We start from the raw sequence: 21044 nt of genomic DNA on the forward strand, positions 1-21044 counted from the left end.
GTGGTGGGGTTAGGTCAGGAACATGGTGTTAGGGTTAGGTCAGGAACATAGTGGTGGGGTTAGGTCAGGAACATAGTGTTGGGGTTAGTTAATAATGCTGGTTCAGTACAGGTCAGGAACATAGTGGTGGGGTTAGGTCAGGAACATAGTGGTGGGGTTAGTTATCAAGGCTGGTTCAGTACAGGTCAGGAACATAGTGTTGGGGTTAGGTCAGGAACATAATGGTGGGGTTAGGTCAGGAACATGGTGTTGGGGTTAGGTCAGGAACATAGTGGTGGGGTTAGGTCAGGAACATAGTGGTGGGGTTAGGTCAGGAACATAGTGGTGGGGTTAGGTCAGGAACATGGTGTTAGGGTTAGGTCAGGAACATAGTGGTGGGGTTAGGTCAGGAACAGTGTTGGGGTTAGTTAACAAGGCTGGTTCAGTACAGGTCAGGAACATAGTGGTGGGTTTAGGTCAGGGACATGGTGGTGGGGTTAGGGTTATGTCAGGAACATAGTGGTGGGGTTAGGTCAGGAACATAGTGGTGGGGTTAGGTCAGGAACAGTTTTGGGGTTAGTTAACAAGGCTGGTTCAGTACAGGTCAGGAACATAGTGGTGGGATTAGGTCAGGAACATAGTGGTGGGGTTAAGTCAGGAACATAGTGGTGGGGTTAGGTCAGGAACGTAGTGGTGGGGTTAGGTGAGGAACGTAGTGGTGGGGTTAGGTCAGGAACATAGTGGTGGGGTTAGGTCAGGAACGTAGTGGTGGGGTTAGGTCAGGAACGTAGTGGTGGGGTTAGGTCAGGAACATAGTGGTGGGGTTAGGTCAGGAACATAGTGGTGGGGTTAGGTCAGGAACATAGTGTTGGGGTTAGGTCAGGAACATAGTGGTGGGGTTAGGTCAGGAACATAGTGGTGGGGTTAGGTCAGGAACATAGTGGTGGGGTTAGGTCAGGAACATAGTGGTGGGGTTAGGTCAGGAACATAGTGGTGGGGTTAGGTCAGGAACAGTGTTGGGGTTAGTTAACAAGGCTGGTTCAGTACAGGTCAGGAACATAGTGGTGGGTTTAGGTCAGGGACATAGTGGTGGGGTTAGGGTTATGTCAGGAACATAGTGGTGGGGTTAGGTCAGGAACATAGTGGTGGGGTTAGGTCAGGAACAGTTTTGGGGTTAGTTAACAAGGCTGGTTCAGTACAGGTCAGGAACATAGTGGTGGGATTAGGTCAGGAACATAGTGGTGGGGTTAGGTCAGGAACATAGTGGTGGGGTTAGGTCAGGAACATAGTGGTGGGGTTAGGTCAGGAACATAGTGGTGGGGTTAGGTCAGGAACATAGTGTTGGGGTTAGTTAATAATGCTGGTTCAGTACAGGTCAGGAACATAGTGGTGGGGTTAGGTCAGGAACATGGTGTTGGGGTTAGGTCAGGAACATAGTGGTGGGGTTAGGTCAGGAACATAGTGGTGGGGTTAGGTCAGGAACATAGTGGTGGGGTTAGGTCAGGAACATAGTGGTGGGGTTAGGTCAGGAACATAGTGGTGGGGTTAGGTCAGGAACATAGTGGTGGGGTTAGGTCAGGAACATAGTGGTGGGGTTAGGTCAGGAACATGGTGTTGGGGTTAGGTCAGGAACATAGTGGTGGGGTTAGGTCAGGAACATGGTGTTGGGGTTAGGTCAGGAACATAGTGGTGGGGTTAGGTCAGGAACATAGTGGTGGGGTTAGGTCAGGAACATAGTGGTGGGGTTAGGTCAGGAACATAGTGGTGGGGTTAGGTCAGGAACATAGTGGTGGGGTTAGGTCAGGAACATAGTGGTGGGGTTAGGTCAGGAACATAGTGTTGGGGTTAGGGTTAGGTCAGGAACATAGTGGTGGGGTTAGGTCAGGAACGTAGTGGTGGGGTTAGGTCAGGAACGTAGTGGTGGGGTTAGGTTAGGACCATGGTGCTGGGGTGAGTAAACAAGGCTGGCTAACAGTGAAGGACAGAGGAACATCAGGGATTAGTTAACAAGGCTGGCTAACAGTGAAGGACAGAGGAACATCAGGGATTAGTTAACAAGGCTGGCTAACAGTGAAGGACAGAGGAACATCAGGGATTAGTTAACAAGGCTGGCTAACAGTGAAGGACAGAGGAACATCAGGGATTAGTTAACAAGGCTGGCTAACAGTGAATTACAGAGGAACTTCAGGGATTAGTTAACAGGGCTGGCTAACAGTGAAGGACAGAGGAACTTCAGGGATTAGTTAACAAGGCTGGCTAACAGTGAAGGACAGAGGAACTTCAGGGATTAGTTAACAAGGCTGGCTAACAGTGAAAGACAGAGGAACATCAGGGATTAGTTAACAAGGCTGGATAACAGTGAAAGACAGAGGAACGTCAGGGGTTTGTTAACAAGGCTGGCTGACTCAGAAATTCCCGATTGAGTCATGAGAATGAGAAGAGAAAGAAATGGATTGAAGAAAAGAGACACATCGCAGACTGTTGAATGCTCTCACAGTTTCATTGTGAAACGTTTCCACTCAAATGTCTTGGTTAGGCTTTGTTAACACTGTGTAGGTCTCACACACACACACACACGCACTCGCACACACACACGCACACGCACTCGCACCCACACACACACACACACACACACACACACACACACACACACACACGCTGGTCAATATCCTTCAGTTCCCCCTCTGAAACACGCTGGTCAATATCCTTCAGTTTCCCCTCTGAAACATGCTGGTCAATATCCTTCAGTTTCCCCTCTGAAACATGCTGGTCAATATCCTTCAGTTTCCCCTCTGAAACATGCTGGTCAATATCCTTCAGTTCCCCCTCTGAAACACGCTGGTCAATATCCTTCAGTTTCCCCTCTGAAACATGCTGGTCAATATCCTTCAGTTCCCCCTCTGAAACACGCTGGTCAATATCCTTCAGTTTCCCCTCTGAAACACGCTGGTCAATATCCTTCAGTTCCCCCTCTGAAACACGCTGGTCAATATCCTTCAGTTTCCCCTCTGAAACACGCTGGTCAATATCCTTCAGTTCCCCCTCTGAAACACGCTGGTCAATATCCTTCAGTTTCCCCTCTGAAACACGCTGGTCAATATCCTTCAGTTTCCCCTCTGAAACACGCTGGTCAATATCCTTCAGTTCCCCCTCTGAAACATGCTGGTCAATATCCTTCAGTTTCCCCTCTGAAACATGCTGGTCAATATCCTTCAGTTCCCCCTCTGAAACACGCTTGACGGACGGTCAATATCCTTCAGTTCTCCCCCATAAAAACACACTTCCTCTAAGGTCCCCCCCCCCCACCCCCCACACACACTTCCTCTAAGCCCACACACGAACACAGCTGACCGACTGACCGACCGCATAATGACCAAAAACAAATCAGTCAGTCACACAAACACACAGAGGGAATCCAGCGGCCTGGAAATTATCAGTCTTTGAGAGAGAGAGTCTTAGCCAGAAGAACAAAACACACAGAGGGAATCCAGCGGCCTGGAAATGATCAGTCTTTGAGAGAGAGACTTAGCCAGAAGAACAAACAAACAATAGATTCACAATGTTTGTCCTGAGACAAATGGAGCCAATAAACTGTTCTGTGTTAAGACAAGCCACTGGATCTCCAGAGTGCTTCCCAAATGGCACCCCATTCCCCATATAGTGCACTACTTTGGACCAGGGCCTATAGGGTATCATTTTAGACACAGCCCTGGGTTTCGATTTCCCCACTAGTCTGAGGAGAGCTGATTACTGTAGTAGAGATCCTGTTAGCATGGTCTTTAGGTACCCTGCTATTGGATTAGTAGAGATCCTGTTAGCATGGTCTTTCAGTACCCTGCTATTGGATTAGTAGAGATCCTGTTAGCATGGTCTTTAAACACCCTGCTATTGGATTAGTAGAGATCCTGTTAGCATGGTCTTTAAACACCCTGCTATTGGATTAGTAGAGATCCTGTTAGCATGGTCTTTCAGTAGCCTGCTATTGGATTAGTAGAGATCCTGTTAGCATGGTCTTTAAACACCCTGCTATTGGATTAGTAGAGATCCTGTTAGCATGGTCTTTCAGTACCCTGCTATTGGATTAGTAGAGATCCTGTTAGCATGGTCTTTAATAAGTACCCTGCTATTAGATTAGTAGAGATCATGTTAGCACGGTCTTTAAGTACCCTGCTATTGGATTAGTAGAGATCCTGTTAGCATGGTCTTTCAGTACCCTGCTATTAGATTAGTAGAGATCCTGTTAGCATGGTCTTTCAGTAGCCTGCTATTGGATTAGTAGAGATCCTGTTAGCATGGTCTTTAAACACCCTGCTATTGGATTAGTAGAGATCCTGTTAGCATGGTCTTTAAACACCCTGCTATTGGATTAGTAGAGATCCTGTTAGCACGGTCTTTAAGTACCCTGCTATTGGATTAGTAGAGATCCTGTTAGCATGGTCTTTAAACACCCTGCTATTGGATTAGTAGAGATCCTGTTAGCATGGTCTTTAAACACCCTGCTATTGGATTAGTAGAGATCATGTTAGCATGGTCTTTAAACACCCTGCTATTGGATTAGTAGAGATCCTGTTAGCATGGTCTTTAGGTACCCTGCTATTGGATTAGTAGAGATCCTGTTAGCATGGTCTTTCAGTACCCTGCTATTGGATTAGTAGAGATCCTGTTAGCATGGTCTTTAAAACACCCTGCTATTGGATTAGTAGAGCTTCTGTTAGTATGGTCTTTCAGTAGCCTGCTATTGGATTAGTACAGCTTCTGTTAGCATGGTCTTTAAACACCCTGCTATTGGATTAGTAGAGATCCTGTTAGCACTGTCTTTCAGTACCCTGCTATTGGATTAGTAGAGATCCTGTTAGCACGGTCTTTAAGTACCCTGCTATTGGATTAGTAGAGATCCTGTTAGCATGGTCTTTCAGTACCCTGCTATTAGATTAGTAGAGATCCTGTTAGCATGGTCTTTAAACACCCTGCTATTGGATTAGTAGAGATCCTGTTAGCATGGTCTTTAAACATCCTGCTATTGGATTAGTAGAGATCCTGTTAGCATGGTCTTTAAACACCCTGCTATTGGATTAGTAGAGATCCTGTTAGCATGGTCTTTCAGTAGCCTGCTATTGGATTAGTAGAGATCCTGTTAGCATGGTCTTTAAACACCCTGCTATTGGATTAGTAGAGATCCTGTTAGCATGGTCTTTAAACACCCTGCTATTGGATTAGTAGAGATCATGTTAGCATGGTCTTTAAACACCCTGCTATTGGATTAGTAGAGATCCTGTTAGCATGGTCTTTAGGTACCCTGCTATTGGATTAGTAGAGATCCTGTTAGCATGGTCTTTAAACACCCTGCTATTGGATTAGTAGAGATCCTGTTAGCATGGTCTTTAAACACCCTGCTATTGGATTAGTAGAGATCCTGTTAGCATGGTCTTTCAGTAGCCTGCTATTGGATTAGTACAGCTTCTGTTAGCATGGTCTTTCAGTAGCCTGCTATTGGATTAGTACAGCTTCTGTTAGCATGGTCTTTAAACACCCTGCTATTGGATTAGTAGAGATCCTGTTAGCACGGTCTTTCAGTACCCTGCTATTGGATTAGTAGAGATCCTGTTAGCACTGTCTTTCAGTACCCTGCTATTGGATTAGTAGAGATCCTGTTAGCACGGTCTTTAAGTACCCTGCTATTGGATTAGTAGAGATCCTGTTAGCATGGTCTTTCAGTACCCTGCTATTAGATTAGTAGAGATCCTGTTAGCATGGTCTTTAAACACCCTGCTATTGGATTAGTAGAGATCCTGTTAGCATGGTCTTTAAACACCCTGCTATTGGATTAGTAGAGATCCTGTTAGCATGGTCTTTAAACACCCTGCTATTGGATTAGTAGAGATCCTGTTAGCATGGTCTTTCAGTAGCCTGCTATTAGATTAGTAGAGATCCTGTTAGCATGGTCTTTAAACACCCTGCTGTTGGATTAGTAGAGATCCTGTTAGCATGGTCTTTCAGTAGCCTGCTATTGGATTAGTAGAGATCCTGTTAGCATGGTCTTTAAACACCCTGCTATTGGATTAGTAGAGATCCTGTTAGCACGGTCTTTCAGTACCCTGCTATTGGATTAGTAGAGATCCTGTTAGCATGGTCTTTAAAACACCCTGCTATTGGATTAGTAGAGCTTCTGTTAGTATGGTCTTTCAGTAGCCTGCTATTGGATTAGTACAGCTTCTGTTAGCATGGTCTTTAAGAAACCTGCTATTGGATTAGTAGAGATCCTGTTAGCATGGTCTTTAAGCACCCTGCTATTGGATTAGTAGAGATCCTGTTAGCATGGTCTTTAAACACCCTGCTATTGGATTAGTAGAGATCCTGTTAGCATGGTCTTTAAACACCCTGCTATTGGATTAGTAGAGATCCTGTTAGCACGGTCTTTCAGTACCCTGCTATTGGATTAGTAGAGATCCTGTTAGCACTGTCTTTCAGTACCCTGCTATTGGATTAGTAGAGATCCTGTTAGCACGGTCTTTAAGTACCCTGCTATTGGATTAGTAGAGATCCTGTTAGCATGGTCTTTAAACACCCTGCTATTAGATTAGTAGAGATCCTGTTAGCACGGTCTTTCAGTAGCCTGCTATTGGATTAGTAGAGATCCTGTTAGCATGGTCTTTCAGTACCCTGCTATTAGATTAGTAGAGATCCTGTTAGCATGGTCTTTAAACACCCTGCTATTAGATTAGTAGAGATCCTGTTAGCATGGTCTTTCAGTAGCCTGCTATTGGATTAGTAGAGATCCTGTTAGCATGGTCTTTCAGTACCCTGCTATTAGATTAGTAGAGATCCTGTTAGCACGGTCTTTCAGTAGCCTGCTATTGGATTAGTAGAGATCCTGTTAGCATGGTCTTTCAGTAGCCTGCTATTGGATTAGTAGAGATCCTGTTAGCATGGTCTTTCAGTAGCCTGTTAGCATGGTCTTTCAGTAGCCTGCTATTGGATTAGTAGAGATCCTGTTAGCATGGTCTTTAAACACCCTGCTATTGGATTAGTAGAGATCCTGTTAGCATGGTCTTTAAACACCCTGCTATTGGATTAGTAGAGATCCTGTTAGCATGGTCTTTCAGTAGCCTGCTATTAGATTAGTAGAGATCCTGTTAGCATGGTCTTTCAGTAGCCTGTTATTGGATTAGTAGAGATCCTGTTAGCATGGTCTTTCAGTAGCCTGTTAGCATGGTCTTTTAGTACCCTGCTATTAGATTAGTAGAGATCCTGTTAGCATGGTCTTTCAGTAGCCTGTTAGCATGGTCTTTCAGTACCCTGCTATTAGATTAGTAGAGATCCTGTTAGCATGGTCTTTCAGTAGCCTGCTATTGGATTAGTAGAGATCCTGTTAGCATGGTCTTTCAGTAGCCTGCTATTGGATTAGTAGAGATCCTGTTAGCATGGTCTTTAAACACCCTGCTATTGGATTAGTAGAGATCCTGTTAGCATGGTCTTTAAACACCCTGCTATTGGATTAGTAGAGATCATGTTAGCATGGTCTTTAAACACCCTGCTATTGGATTAGTAGAGATCCTGTTAGCATGGTCTTTAGGTACCCTGCTATTGGATTAGTAGAGATCCTGTTAGCATGGTCTTTAAACACCCTGCTATTGGATTAGTAGAGATCCTGTTAGCATGGTCTTTAAACACCCTGCTATTGGATTAGTAGAGATCCTGTTAGCATGGTCTTTCAGTAGCCTGCTATTGGATTAGTACAGCTTCTGTTAGCATGGTCTTTCAGTAGCCTGCTATTGGATTAGTACAGCTTCTGTTAGCATGGTCTTTAAACACCCTGCTATTGGATTAGTAGAGATCCTGTTAGCACGGTCTTTCAGTACCCTGCTATTGGATTAGTAGAGATCCTGTTAGCACTGTCTTTCAGTACCCTGCTATTGGATTAGTAGAGATCCTGTTAGCACGGTCTTTAAGTACCCTGCTATTGGATTAGTAGAGATCCTGTTAGCATGGTCTTTCAGTACCCTGCTATTAGATTAGTAGAGATCCTGTTAGCATGGTCTTTAAACACCCTGCTATTGGATTAGTAGAGATCCTGTTAGCATGGTCTTTAAACACCCTGCTATTGGATTAGTAGAGATCCTGTTAGCATGGTCTTTAAACACCCTGCTATTGGATTAGTAGAGATCCTGTTAGCATGGTCTTTCAGTAGCCTGCTATTAGATTAGTAGAGATCCTGTTAGCATGGTCTTTAAACACCCTGCTGTTGGATTAGTAGAGATCCTGTTAGCATGGTCTTTCAGTAGCCTGCTATTGGATTAGTAGAGATCCTGTTAGCATGGTCTTTAAACACCCTGCTATTGGATTAGTAGAGATCCTGTTAGCACGGTCTTTCAGTACCCTGCTATTGGATTAGTAGAGATCCTGTTAGCATGGTCTTTAAAACACCCTGCTATTGGATTAGTAGAGCTTCTGTTAGTATGGTCTTTCAGTAGCCTGCTATTGGATTAGTACAGCTTCTGTTAGCATGGTCTTTAAGAAACCTGCTATTGGATTAGTAGAGATCCTGTTAGCATGGTCTTTAAGCACCCTGCTATTGGATTAGTAGAGATCCTGTTAGCATGGTCTTTAAACACCCTGCTATTGGATTAGTAGAGATCCTGTTAGCATGGTCTTTAAACACCCTGCTATTGGATTAGTAGAGATCCTGTTAGCACGGTCTTTCAGTACCCTGCTATTGGATTAGTAGAGATCCTGTTAGCACTGTCTTTCAGTACCCTGCTATTGGATTAGTAGAGATCCTGTTAGCACGGTCTTTAAGTACCCTGCTATTGGATTAGTAGAGATCCTGTTAGCATGGTCTTTAAACACCCTGCTATTAGATTAGTAGAGATCCTGTTAGCACGGTCTTTCAGTAGCCTGCTATTGGATTAGTAGAGATCCTGTTAGCATGGTCTTTCAGTACCCTGCTATTAGATTAGTAGAGATCCTGTTAGCATGGTCTTTAAACACCCTGCTATTAGATTAGTAGAGATCCTGTTAGCATGGTCTTTCAGTAGCCTGCTATTGGATTAGTAGAGATCCTGTTAGCATGGTCTTTCAGTACCCTGCTATTAGATTAGTAGAGATCCTGTTAGCACGGTCTTTCAGTAGCCTGCTATTGGATTAGTAGAGATCCTGTTAGCATGGTCTTTCAGTAGCCTGCTATTGGATTAGTAGAGATCCTGTTAGCATGGTCTTTCAGTAGCCTGTTAGCATGGTCTTTCAGTAGCCTGCTATTGGATTAGTAGAGATCCTGTTAGCATGGTCTTTAAACACCCTGCTATTGGATTAGTAGAGATCCTGTTAGCATGGTCTTTAAACACCCTGCTATTGGATTAGTAGAGATCCTGTTAGCATGGTCTTTCAGTAGCCTGCTATTAGATTAGTAGAGATCCTGTTAGCATGGTCTTTCAGTAGCCTGTTATTGGATTAGTAGAGATCCTGTTAGCATGGTCTTTCAGTAGCCTGTTAGCATGGTCTTTTAGTACCCTGCTATTAGATTAGTAGAGATCCTGTTAGCATGGTCTTTCAGTAGCCTGTTAGCATGGTCTTTCAGTACCCTGCTATTAGATTAGTAGAGATCCTGTTAGCATGGTCTTTCAGTAGCCTGCTATTGGATTAGTAGAGATCCTGTTAGCATGGTCTTTCAGTACCCTGCTATTAGATTAGTAGAGATCCTGTTAGCACGGTCTTTCAGTAGCCTGCTATTGGATTAGTAGAGATCCTGTTAGCATGGTCTTTCAGTAGCCTGCTATTGGATTAGTAGAGATCCTGTTAGCATGGTCTTTCAGTAGCCTGTTAGCATGGTCTTTCAGTAGCCTGCTATTGGATTAGTAGAGATCCTGTTAGCATGGTCTTTAAACACCCTGCTATTGGATTAGTAGAGATCCTGTTAGCATGGTCTTTAAACACCCTGCTATTGGATTAGTAGAGATCCTGTTAGCATGGTCTTTCAGTAGCCTGCTATTAGATTAGTAGAGATCCTGTTAGCATGGTCTTTCAGTAGCCTGTTATTGGATTAGTAGAGATCCTGTTAGCATGGTCTTTCAGTAGCCTGCTATTGGATTAGTAGAGATCCTGTTAGCATGGTCTTTAAGTACCCTGCTATTGGATTAGTAGAGATCCTGTTAGCATGGTCTTTAAACACCCTGCTATTGGATTAGTAGAGATCCTGTTAGCATGGTCTTTAAACACCCTGCTATTGGATTAGTAGAGATCCTGTTAGCATGGTCTTTCAGTAGCCTGCTATTAGATTAGTAGAGAGCCTGTTAGCATGGTCTTTCAGGAGCCTGCTATTGGATTCTGGAGCCAGTGTGTCTGTGTGTGAGTTCATGATGGAGTTTTAGAGGTAGATTGCTGTCTCGGTCACAGTCCTAAGTGGCAAAACACTCAGCTGCCCTCCTGTTTCATCTCACCCTCCTCCAGCTCCTCGGGCGATACACAGTGCCTGGCCGGTATTGGATTTTGGGGGAAAATGTGGCCAGCCATAATCGACTGAAGCCCCAGAGCTCTTAGGACAGGGACCATTAGGTCTCACTTAACTCAGACAGACAGAACAGAACACTCCTCAGAGACTGAAAGTAGATAAGCAGACCACACAGAAGGAGAATAACCAAATCTTAGAAAGCTCAAATCCCTCAACTCCTCCATGTGGTTATCACAGAGATCACTAGCATTCCAAGCTCAGAGGGCCCAAACCTATGGCCCAAACCTATGGCCCAAACCTATGGCCCAAACCCCAAGAGATACACAAACCAATCCAAGCTTAGAGGGCCCAAACCTATGGCCCAAACCTATGGCCCAAACCTATGGCCCAAACCTATGGCACAAACCCCAAGAGATACAAAGACCAATCCAAGCTCAGAGGGCCCAAACCTATGGCCCAAACCTATGGCCCAAACCTATGGCCCAAACCTATGGCCCAAACCTATGGCCTAAACCCCAAGAGACACAAGGAGCCAATCCAATCTGATAGGGCCCAAACCTACAGCCCAAACCTATGGCCCAAACCCCAAGAGAATGAAGGAAGCAATCCACGCTTAGAGTGCCCAAATCTATGGCCTAAACCCCACGAGACACAAGGAGCCAATCCAAGCTCAGAGGGCCCAAACCTATGGACCAAACCCCAAGAGATTATAGGAAGCAATCCACGCTTAGAATACTCAGGCTCAGAATGCTTAGAACCCCCCCCCCAACATAATTATTCAAATGAACGTCAGCTTGTGTTGATGGGATGGTTCTGGTTTCCAGGGAGACTGACATTTCTTCTCATCCCTTGATGTCTAAATGCTACTTGTGATTAGTGATGTGTGTGCGTGTATGTGTGTGCGTGCGCGTGCACGTGCGTGTGCATGTGTGTGCATGTGTGTGTGTGTGTGTGCGTGTGCGTGTGCGTGTGTGTGCGTGTGCGCGTGCCCGTGCATGTGCGTGTGTGCGTGTGTGCATGTGTGTGTGTGTGTGTGCGTGTGTGTGTGTGCGTGCGTGCACGTGCATGTGCGTGTGTGTGTGTGTGTGTGTGCGTCAGGCTCTTTGTGTTAACTGACAGTCTGTATAAAAGCACAAAAACAGATGTCTTGAAAGAACGCTGAGGTTTGTTTTTTTTTGATGTCTGCCATTCTTACGATTTCATTATCTTGTCAGCCTGCAACACCAGGTGCTATTTACACGGTCTGTCTGTCAGATAGGACTACAGTAATTACACGTAATTGTGACATCCTGTATTACAGGGTGAGTACCATGTCAAACCCTGTTCTACCACGTACAGTTTAACTGTTACAATGGTCCCCCCCCCCCCCCCCCCCCCAGGTCTTCATAATGGAGATGGGATGACAGATCCGCTTTACAAGTGCCTGCAGGAAAACAGCTCAGTGAAGAACGAGGCTGCCGTCTATGTTAAACCAACGTCAGTTTCCCAGACTGATACACTCCCTGTACATTTTGAATGGGATGAGTATGTCCACTGTCATCCAAGTGGATGTCTTTCCTCATTGAAGTGAGCACTATCTTGTTGTTTCTGTAGGTCAGTGTCCACTGTCATCCAAGTGGATGTCTTTCCTCATTGAAGTGAGCACCATCTTGTTGTTTCTGTAGGTCAGTGTCCACTGTCATCCAAGTGGATGTCTTTCCTCATTGAAGTGAGCACCATCTTGTTGTTTCTGTAGGGTCTTTCCTCATTGAAGTGAGCACCATCTTGTTGTTTCTGTAGGGTCTTTCCTCATTGAAGTGAGCACCATCTTGTTGTTTCTGTAGGGTCTTTCCTCATTGAAGTGAGCACCATCTTGTTGTTTCTGTAGGGTCTTTCCTCATCGAAGTGAGCACTATCTTGCTGTTTCTGTAGGGCCAGCTTTCTTTGTTGACTGAGCTGAATCTCTACAGACGCTCAACGTCAATGGGATTTGGGTGAGTACGTCAGCGAAGTCTCGTTACGTCTTCTGACGCGTTTTACTTCTCTCGTCCACAGGGAGACCACTTACCGCAACCAATCAGCAGAGGTCTACCGCCAAGCTGAAACACTACGGGACTACTGTACCTCTCCTATTGGTCGGAGAAGAAGAATGGAGACCAGTCACTCTGCTCCAATCACAGGTCAATATCAACCAGGGCGGGTCTACACAAGATGCCTATTGGCTATCAAATTGTAGCCTGGAATTAAACTGAATAAACAATAGTGAAACAGAGGCGATACTCAGTCTACTACTCTATATAGTATATATCTATGGTATATAGTCTACTACTCTATATAGTATATATCTATGGTATATAGTCTACTACTCTATATAGAATATATCTATGGTATATAGTCTACTACTCTATACAGTATATATCTATGGTATATAGTCTACTACTCTATATAGTATATATCTATGGTATATAGTCTACTACTCTATATAGAATATATCTATGGTATATAGTCTACTACTCTATATAGTATATATCTATGGTATATAGTCTACTACTCTATATAGTATATATCTATGGTATATAGTCTACTACTCTATATAGTATATATCTATGGTATATAGTCTACTACTCTATATAGTATATATCTATGGTATATAGTCTACTACTCTATATAGTATATAGTCTACTACTCTATATAGTATATAGTCTACTACTCTATATAGTATATAGTCTACTACTCTATATAGTATATATCTATGGTATATAGTCTACTACTCTATATAGTATATAGTCTACTACTCTATATAGTATATAGTCTACTACTCTATATAGTATATAGTCTACTACTCTATATAGTATATAGTCTACTACTCTATATAGTATATAGTCTACTACTCTATATAGTATATAGTCTTCTACTCTATATAGTATATAGTCTACTACTCTATATAGTATATAGTCTACTACTCTATATAGTATATAGTCTACTACTCTATATAGTATATAGTCTACTACTCTATATAGTATATAGTCTACTACTCTATATAGTATATATCTATGGTATATAGTCTACTACTCTATATAGTATATAGTCTACTACTCTATATAGTATATAGTCTACTACTCTATATAGTATATAGTCTACTACTCTATATAGTATATAGTCTACTACTCTATATAGTATATAGTCTACTACTCTATATAGTATATAGTCTTCTACTCTATATAGTATATAGTCTACTACTCTATATAGTATATAGTCTACTACTCTGTATAGTATATAGTCTACTACTCTATATAGTCTACTACTCTATATAGTATATATCTATGGTATATAGTCTACTACTCTATATAGTCTACTACTCTATATAGTATATAGTCTACTACTCTATATAGTATATATCTATGGTATATAGTCTACTACTCTATATAGTATATAGTCTACTACTCTATATAGTATATAGTCTACTACTCTATATAGTATATAGTCTACTACTCTATATAGTCTACTACTCTATATAGTATATAGTCTACTACTCTATATAGTATATATCTATGGTATATAGTCTACTACTCTATATAGTATATAGTCTACTACTCTATATAGTATATAGTCTACTACTCTATATAGTATATATCTATGGTATATAGTCTTCTACTCTATAGAGTATATAGTCTACTACTCTATATAGTATATAGTCTACTACTCTATATAGTATATAGTCTACTACTCTATATAGTATATAGTCTACTACTCTATATAGTATATATCTATGGTATATAGTCTACTACTCTATATAGTATATAGTCTACTACTCTATATAGTCTACTACTATATATAGTATATAGTCTACTACTCTATATAGTATATAGTCTACTACTCTGTATAGTATATAGTCTACTACTCTATATAGTATATAGTCTACTACTCTATATAGTATATATCTATGGTATATAGTCTACTACTCTATATAGTATATAGTCTACTACTCTGTATAGTATATAGTCTACTACTCTATATAGTATATAGTCTACTACTCTATATAGTCTACTACTATATATACTATATAGTCTACTACTCTATATAGTATATAGTCTACTACTCTATATAGTATATATCTATGGTATATAGTCTACTACTCTATATAGTATATAGTCTACTACTCTATATAGTATATAGTCTACTACTCTATATAGTATATAGTCTACTACTCTATATAGTATATAGTCTACTACTCTATATAGTATATAGTCTACTACTCTATATAGTATATATCTATGGTATATAGTCTACTACTCTATATAGTATATAGTCTACTACTCTATATAGTATATAGTCTACTACTCTATATAGTATATAGTCTACTACTCTATATAGTATATATCTATGGTATATAGTCTACTACTCTATATAGTATATAGTCTACTACTCTATATAGTATATAGTCTACTACTCTATATAGTATATATCTATGGTATATAGTCTACTACTCTATAGAGTATATAGTCTACTACTCTATAGAGTATATAGTCTACTACTCTATATAGTATATAGTCTACTACTCTATAGAGTATATAGTCTACTACTCTATATAGTATATAGTCTACTACTCTATATAGTATATAGTCTACTACTCTATATAGTATATATCTATGGTATATAGTCTACTACTCTATATAGTATATAGTCTACTACTCTATATAGTATATAGTCTACTACTCTATATAGTATATATCTATGGTATATAGTCTACTACTCTATATAGTATATAGTCTACTACTCTATATAGTATATAGTCTACTACTCTGTATAGTATATAGTCTACTACTCTATATAGTATATATCTATGGTATATAGTCTACTACTCTGTATAGTATATATCTATGGTATATAGTCTACTACTCTGTATAGTATATAGTCTACTACTCTGTATAGTATATAGTCTACTACTCTATATAGTATATAGTCTACTACTCTATATAGTATATATCTATGGTATATAGTCTACTACTCTATATAGTATATATCTATGGTATATAGTCTACTACTCTATATAGTATATAGTCTACTACTCTATATAGTATATATCTATGGTATATAGTCTACTACTCTATATAGTATATATCTATGGTATATAGTCTTCTACTCTATATAGTATATATCTATGGTATATAGTCTTCTACTCTATATAGTATATAGTCTACTACTCTATATAGTATATATCTATGGTATATAGTCTACTACTCTATATAGTATATATCTATGGTATATAGTCTTCTACTCTATATAGTATATAGTCTACTACTCTATATAGTATATATCTATGGTATATAGTCTTCTACTCTGTATAGTATATATCTATGGTATATAGTCTACTACTCTATATAGTATATATCTATGGTATATAGTCTACTACTCTATATAGTATATAGTCTTCTACTCTATATAGTATATAGTCTACTACTCTATATAGTATATATCTATGGTATATAGTCTACTACTCTATATAGTATATATCTATGGTATATAGTCTACTACTCTATATAGTATATATCTATGGTATATAGTCTACTACTCTATATAGTATATATCTATGGTATATAGTCTACTACTCTATATAGTATATAGTCTTCTACTCTGTATAGTATATAGTCTACTACTCTATATAGTATATAGTCTACTACTCTGTATAGTATATAGTCTACTACTCTATATAGTATATATCTATGGTATATAGTCTACTACTCTATAGAGTATATAGTCTACTACTCTATATAGTATATAGTCTACTACTCTATATAGTATATAGTCTACTACTCTATATAGTATATATCTATGGTATATAGTCTACTACTCTATATAGTATATAGTCTACTACTCTATATAGTATATAGTCTACTACTCTATATAGTATATATCTATGGTATATAGTCTACTACTCTATATAGTATATAGTCTACTACTCTATATAGTATATAGTCTACTACTCTATATAGTATATAGTCTACTACTCTATATAGTATATATCTATGGTATATAGTCTACTACTCTATATAGTATATATCTATGGTATATAGTCTTCTACTCTATATAGTATATATCTATGGTATATAGTCTTCTACTCTATATAGTATATAGTCTACTACTCTATATAGTATATATCTATGGTATATAGTCTACTACTCTATATAGTATATAGTCTTCTACTCTATATAGTATATAGTCTACTACTCTATATAGTATATAGTCTACTACTCTATATAGTATATATCTATGGTATATAGTCTACTACTCTATATAGTATATAGTCTACTACTCTATATAGTATATAGTCTACTACTCTGTATAGTATATAGTCTACTACTCTATATAGTATATAGTCTACTACTCTATATAGTATATATCTATGGTATATAGTCTACTACTCTATATAGTATATATCTATGGTATATAGTCTACTACTCTATATAGTATATAGTCTACTACTCTATATAGTATATATCTATGGTATATAGTCTACTACTCTATATAGTATATATCTATGGTATATAGTCTTCTACTCTATATAGTATATATCTATGGTATATAGTCTTCTACTCTATATAGTATATAGTCTACTACTCTATATAGTATATATCTATGGTATATAGTCTACTACTCTATATAGTATATATCTATGGTATATAGTCTTCTACTCTATATAGTATATAGTCTACTACTCTATATAGTATATAGTCTACTACTCTATATAGTATATAGTCTACTACTCTATATAGTATATAGTCTACTACTCTATATAGTATATAGTCTACTACTCTATATAGTATATATCTATGGTATATAGTCTACTACTCTATATAGTATATAGTCTACTACTCTATATAGTATATAGTCTACTACTCTATATAGTATATAGTCTACTACTCTATATAGTATATATCTATGGTATATAGTCTACTACTCTATATAGTATATATCTATGGTATATAGTCTTCTACTCTATATAGTATATAGTCTACTACTCTATATAGTATATAGTCTACTACTCTATATAGTATATAGTCTACTACTCTATATAGTATATAGTCTACTACTCTATATAGTATATAGTCTACTACTCTATATAGTATATATCTATGGTATATAGTCTACTACTCTATATAGTATATATCTATGGTATATAGTCTTCTACTCTGTATAGTATATAGTCTACTACTCTATATAGTATATATCTATGGTATATAGTCTTCTACTCTATATAGTATATAGTCTACTACTCTGTATAGTATATAGTCTACTACTCTATATAGTATATAGTCTACTACCCTATATAGTATATATCTATGGTATATAGTCTACTACTCTATATAGTATATAGTCTACTACTCTATAGAGTATATAGTCTACTACTCTATATAGTATATAGTCTACTACTCTATATAGTATATATCTATGGTATATAGTCTTCTACTCTGTATAGTATATAGTCTACTACTCTGTATAGTATATAGTCTACTACTCTATATAGTATATAGTCTACTACTCTATATAGTATATAGTCTACTACTCTATATAGTATATAGTCTACTACTCTATATAGTATATAGTCTACTACTCTATATAGTATATATCTATGGTATATAGTCTACTACTCTATATAGTATATATCTATGGTATATAGTCTTCTACTCTATATAGTATATATCTATGGTATATAGTCTTCTACTCTGTATAGTATATAGTCTACTACTCTATATAGTATATAGTCTACTACTCTGTATAGTATATATCTATGGTATATAGTCTTCTACTCTATATAGTATATATCTATGGTATATAGTCTTCTACTCTGTATAGTATATAGTCTACTACTCTATATAGTATATAGTCTACTACTCTGTATAGTATATATCTATGGTATATAGTCTACTACTCTATAGAGTATATAGTCTACTACTCTATATAGTATATATCTATGGTATATAGTCTACTACTCTATATAGTATATAGTCTACTACTCTATATAGTATATAGTCTACTACTCTATATAGTATATATCTATGGTATATAGTCTACTACTCTATAGAGTATATAGTCTACTACTCTATATAGTATATATCTATGGTATATAGTCTACTACTCTATATAGTATATAGTCTACTACTCTATATAGTATATAGTCTACTACTCTATATAGTATATATCTATGGTATATAGTCTACTACTCTATAGAGTATATAGTCTACTACTCTATATAGTATATAGTCTACTACTCTATATAGTATATAGTCTACTACTCTATACAGTATATATCTATGGTATATAGTCTACTACTCTATATAGTATATATCTATGGTATATAGTCTTCTACTCTGTATAGTATATAGTCTACTACTCTATATAGTATATAGTCTACTACTCTATATAGTATATAGTCTACTACTCTATATAGTATATAGTCTACTACTCTATATAGTATATATCTATGGTATATAGTCTACTACTCTATATAGTATATATCTATGGTATATAGTCTACTACTCTATATAGTATATATCTATGGTATATAGTCTACTACTCTATATAGTATATATCTATGGTATATAGTCTACTACTCTATATAGTATATATCTATGGTATATAGTCTTCTACTCTGTATAGTATATAGTCTTCTACTCTGTATAGTATATAGTCTACTACTCTATATAGTATATAGTCTACTACTCTATATAGTATATATCTATGGTATATAGTCTACTACTCTATATAGTATATATCTATGGTATATAGTCTACTACTCTATATAGTATATAGTCTACTACTCTATATAGTATATAGTCTTCTACTCTGTATAGTATATAGTCTTCTACTCTGTATAGTATATAGTCTACTACTCTATATAGTATATAGTCTACTACTCTATATAGTATATAGTCTACTACTCTATATAGTATATATCTATGGTATATAGTCTACTACTCTATATAGTATATATCTATGGTATATAGTCTACTACTCTATATAGTATATAGTCTACTACTCTATATAGTATATAGTCTTCTACTCTGTATAGTATATAGTCTTCTACTCTGTATAGTATATAGTCTACTACTCTATATAGTATATAGTCTACTACTCTATATAGTATATAGTCTACTACTCTATATAGTATATAGTCTACTACTCTATATAGTATATATCTATGGTATATAGTCTACTACTCTATATAGTATATATCTATGGTATATAGTCTACTACTCTATATAGTATATAGTCTACTACTCTATATAGTATATAGTCTACTACTCTATATAGTATATAGTCTACTACTCTATATAGTATATAGTCTACTACTCTATATAGTATATATCTATGGTATATAGTCTACTACTCTATATAGTATATAGTCTACTACTCTATATAGTATATATCTATGGTATATAGTCTACTACTCTATAGAGTATATAGTCTACTACTCTATATAGTCTACTACTCTGTATAGTATATAGTCTACTACTCTATATAGTATATAGTCTACTACTCTATATAGTATATATCTATGGTATATAGTCTACTACTCTATATAGTATATATCTATGGTATATAGTCTACTACTCTATATAGTATATAGTCTACTACTCTATATAGTATATAGTCTACTACTCTATATAGTATATAGTCTACTACTCTATATAGAATATAGTCTACTACTCTATATAGTATATATCTATGGTATATAGTCTACTACTCTATATAGTATATATCTATGGTATATAGTCTTCTACTCTATATAGTATATAGTCTACTACTCTATATAGTATATAGTCTACTACTCTATATAGTATATATCTATGGTATATAGTCTACTACTCTATAGAGTATATAGTCTACTACTCTATATAGTATATATCTATGGTATATAGTCTACTACTCTATATAGTATATAGTCTACTACTCTATATAGTATATAGTCTACTACTCTATATAGTATATAGTCTACTACTCTATATAGTATATATCTATGGTATATAGTCTACTACTCTATAGAGTATATAGTCTACTACTCTATATAGTATATATCTATGGTATATAGTCTACTACTCTATATAGTATATAGTCTACTACTCTATATAGTATATAGTCTACTACTCTATATAGTATATATCTATGGTATATAGTCTACTACTCTATAGAGTATATAGTCTACTACTCTATATAGTATATAGTCTACTACTCTATATAGTATATAGTCTACTACTCTATACAGTATATATCTATGGTATATAGTCTACTACTCTATATAGTATATATCTATGGTATATAGTCTTCTACTCTGTATAGTATATAGTCTACTACTCTATATAGTATATAGTCTACTACTCTATATAGTATATAGTCTACTACTCTATATAGTATATAGTCTACTACTCTATATAGTATATATCTATGGTATATAGTCTACTACTCTATATAGTATATATCTATGGTATATAGTCTACTACTCTATATAGTATATATCTATGGTATATAGTCTACTACTCTATATAGTATATATCTATGGTATATAGTCTACTACTCTATATAGTATATATCTATGGTATATAGTCTTCTACTCTGTATAGTATATAGTCTTCTACTCTGTATA

At 37.1% G+C, this 21044-nt stretch overlaps 1 protein-coding gene across 1 annotated transcript in view; it reads left to right on the forward strand.

Moving 5' to 3' along the window:
* The window catches only part of LOC110510837 (disintegrin and metalloproteinase domain-containing protein 12), a 245135-nt gene that overhangs the window by 24274 nt on the left and 199817 nt on the right, over positions 1 to 21044 (forward strand). Inside the window, exon 2 of the mRNA XM_036960839.1 lies at positions 12458 to 12582. Coding sequence (XP_036816734.1) covers positions 12458 to 12582 — 125 coding nt within the window. The remainder of the gene's footprint in view (positions 1 to 12457; positions 12583 to 21044) is intronic.

Source organism: Oncorhynchus mykiss, chromosome 23 (genome assembly GCF_013265735.2).
Source record: "Oncorhynchus mykiss isolate Arlee chromosome 23, USDA_OmykA_1.1, whole genome shotgun sequence".
NCBI lineage: Eukaryota > Metazoa > Chordata > Actinopteri > Salmoniformes > Salmonidae > Oncorhynchus > Oncorhynchus mykiss.